General features: G+C 50.9%; 1 protein-coding gene across 1 annotated transcript; it reads left to right on the top strand.

Moving 5' to 3' along the window:
• The first annotated feature begins 1,438 nt into the window (after window positions 1–1,438).
• Window positions 1,439–1,933, top strand: LOC128570206 (telomeric repeat-binding factor 1-like). The gene has a single exon (XM_053569153.1). The coding sequence runs from the start codon at window positions 1,439–1,441 to the stop codon at window positions 1,931–1,933; it is 495 nt and encodes a 164-aa protein (XP_053425128.1).
• Window positions 1,934–2,142: the final 209 nt, after the last annotated feature.

Genomic DNA, 2,142 nt, shown 5'->3' with positions numbered 1-2,142 from the left:
TGGCTGAAAGTGAAAAGTGAAAAGGAAAGCTTAAGATAAAGGGTCTTTTTTTTTTTTTGTAGAGACAGAGTCTCACTGTACCGCCCTCGGGTAGAGTGGCATCACACGGCTCACAGCAACCTCTAACTCTTGGGCTTACGTGATTCTCCTGCCTCAGCCTCCCGAGCAGCTGGGACTACAGGCGCCCGCCACAACGCCCGGCTATTTTTTTGTTGCAGTTTGGCCGGGGCTGGGTTTGAACCCGCCACCCTCGGCATATGGGGCCCGCGCCCTACTCACTGAGCCACAGGCACTGCCCAAGATAAAGGGTCTTTTAATTGGAGAGGAAATACTGGACACACTCAAAGATTTGTTATGTATATTGAGGACCTGCAGGTGTGTCTTGCATAGCCTTAGGCTTGTTAATGAGTCACAAAAGATGTCTCTAAAACAGGGAGGGGAGCATGAGGGAACAGGTGGAGGCAGGTGTGAGGAGCTAGCAACTCAGTTTTAGGGATCTTAGCCCACAGGGGTCCAGTCAGCAGAGGGAGTCTTAAGATTTTATTTTCGTTCACATATACAAAGGTTTGGGTAATGTTGGATGCCTTATAAACAGAATGGTTTTTAAAGTAAATTTTTATTCAGTTACGACACCTTATGGAAAAGTGCATAAATGATGTTTAATGAATTTTCTTTTTTTTTTTTAAAGTATATTTATTTATTTATTTTATTTTGGCCAGGGCTAGGTTTGAACCCACCACCTCTGGCATATGGGCCCGGCGCCCTACTCCTTGAGCCACAGGCGCCACCCTGTTTAATGAATTTTCATAAAATGAACACACTGATGTAACCATTAGCCACATTGAGAAACAGAAAATAACCAGGCCACCCTTCCCCATCCAGAACCTCTTGTGCTGTTAGTTTCAAAATTCAAAATAAGCATTCACTAATTGTTGTAAAAACTGCATTCTGTAGTCAAATTCCCAGTGTAATACATTCCTATAGGAATATACTCTTCTTCCTAGGGCAGTGATTCTCTAAAAGTGGACTAGGGTCTAAGAGTGGACACTTGGCTGATGGGAACGCACTTTTCCTGTTGGCACACTTCATAAAGAGACAGGTAATTAGAATTTGTCACTATTTTTAACTACCTATGCTGTTGTTCCAGACAAGCTGGATTTTACAAGGAGGATAAAGCAGCCCGTGCTTGTCCTTACTGCTCTCCCAGCCCAGAATGGAACCCCTCTAACTGCAGACTGGAGAGGAATTTTATACCCAGAGACTAGAGCAGGTCTTGGCTAATCAGAGGCCAGGCTGGAGCCGCACGCTTATCCAGGCAGTGTGATTGGTTGCTTCTCGATGGCGGAAGATGCTCTTTGATGCTACGCCCTGCGCCCTCCAGCGTGAGCCAATCGCTGGTCGGCTCCTAAAGGGGCCGAACGCGCGCGGACTATTGAACATGGCGGAGGATCCCGCTTCGGGTGCGCCGAGCCTTCGGGGCTGTGCTGACGGGAGCGATGCTGACCCACCGGACGAGCGGGTGGCAGAAATGGAGGGAGAAGACCAGGAGCAGTTCGAGTACCAGGAACTGCTCGATTGCCAGGTGCAGCTGGGGACCCCTGAGGAAAGGGAGGACGTGGGCCTGATGGCTGAGGCCGAGGCCGTGGCTTCCGGCTGGATGCTCGATTTCCTCTGCCTCTCTCTTTGCCGAGCCTTCCGCGACAGCCGCTCTGAGGACTTCCAAAGGACCCGCAACAGCGCGGAGGGTGAGGGCGGGGTGCGCCGGGGCCCGGAGCTGCGCAGGGGGCGGAGGAGGGAACCGCGGCGGGCGGCCGAGGCCTGTTTCCCGCGCTGTACCTCGGGCGGCTCGGGGCAAAGGGGCTGGGGCGGCGGATCCGTTGGAGGTCCGAGGATCTGGGCTGAGCTTTGTTCGAATCCCGGTTCTGCCTGTTAGCGCCTTTGTTTTCCTCATATTATGTTTTTCTTTGTGGAAAAACGGAAATAAGATCCTAGTTTAGGATGCAAGGATTAAAGAGTTAAAACGTATAAAACTGCATCCAACCCAATACCAGGTTCGTTCTGTCTGCTTCGGCGCTGGGACCGGTTCGTCCTACTCAGGCCCACGTATCCCTGGTTATATCACCAGTCGCTGTAGATTCCTGT

The sequence above is a fragment of the Nycticebus coucang genome, chromosome 18, assembly GCF_027406575.1.
Source record: "Nycticebus coucang isolate mNycCou1 chromosome 18, mNycCou1.pri, whole genome shotgun sequence".
NCBI lineage: Eukaryota > Metazoa > Chordata > Mammalia > Primates > Lorisidae > Nycticebus > Nycticebus coucang.
This window is presented reverse-complemented; position numbering and strand designations above follow the sequence as displayed.

Bases quoted from the DNA above. Each gene is read 5' to 3' on its own strand.
- LOC128570206 (XM_053569153.1), top strand. From the start codon at position 1,439: ATGGCGGAGGATCCCGCTTCGGGTGCGCCGAGCCTTCGGGGCTGTGCT.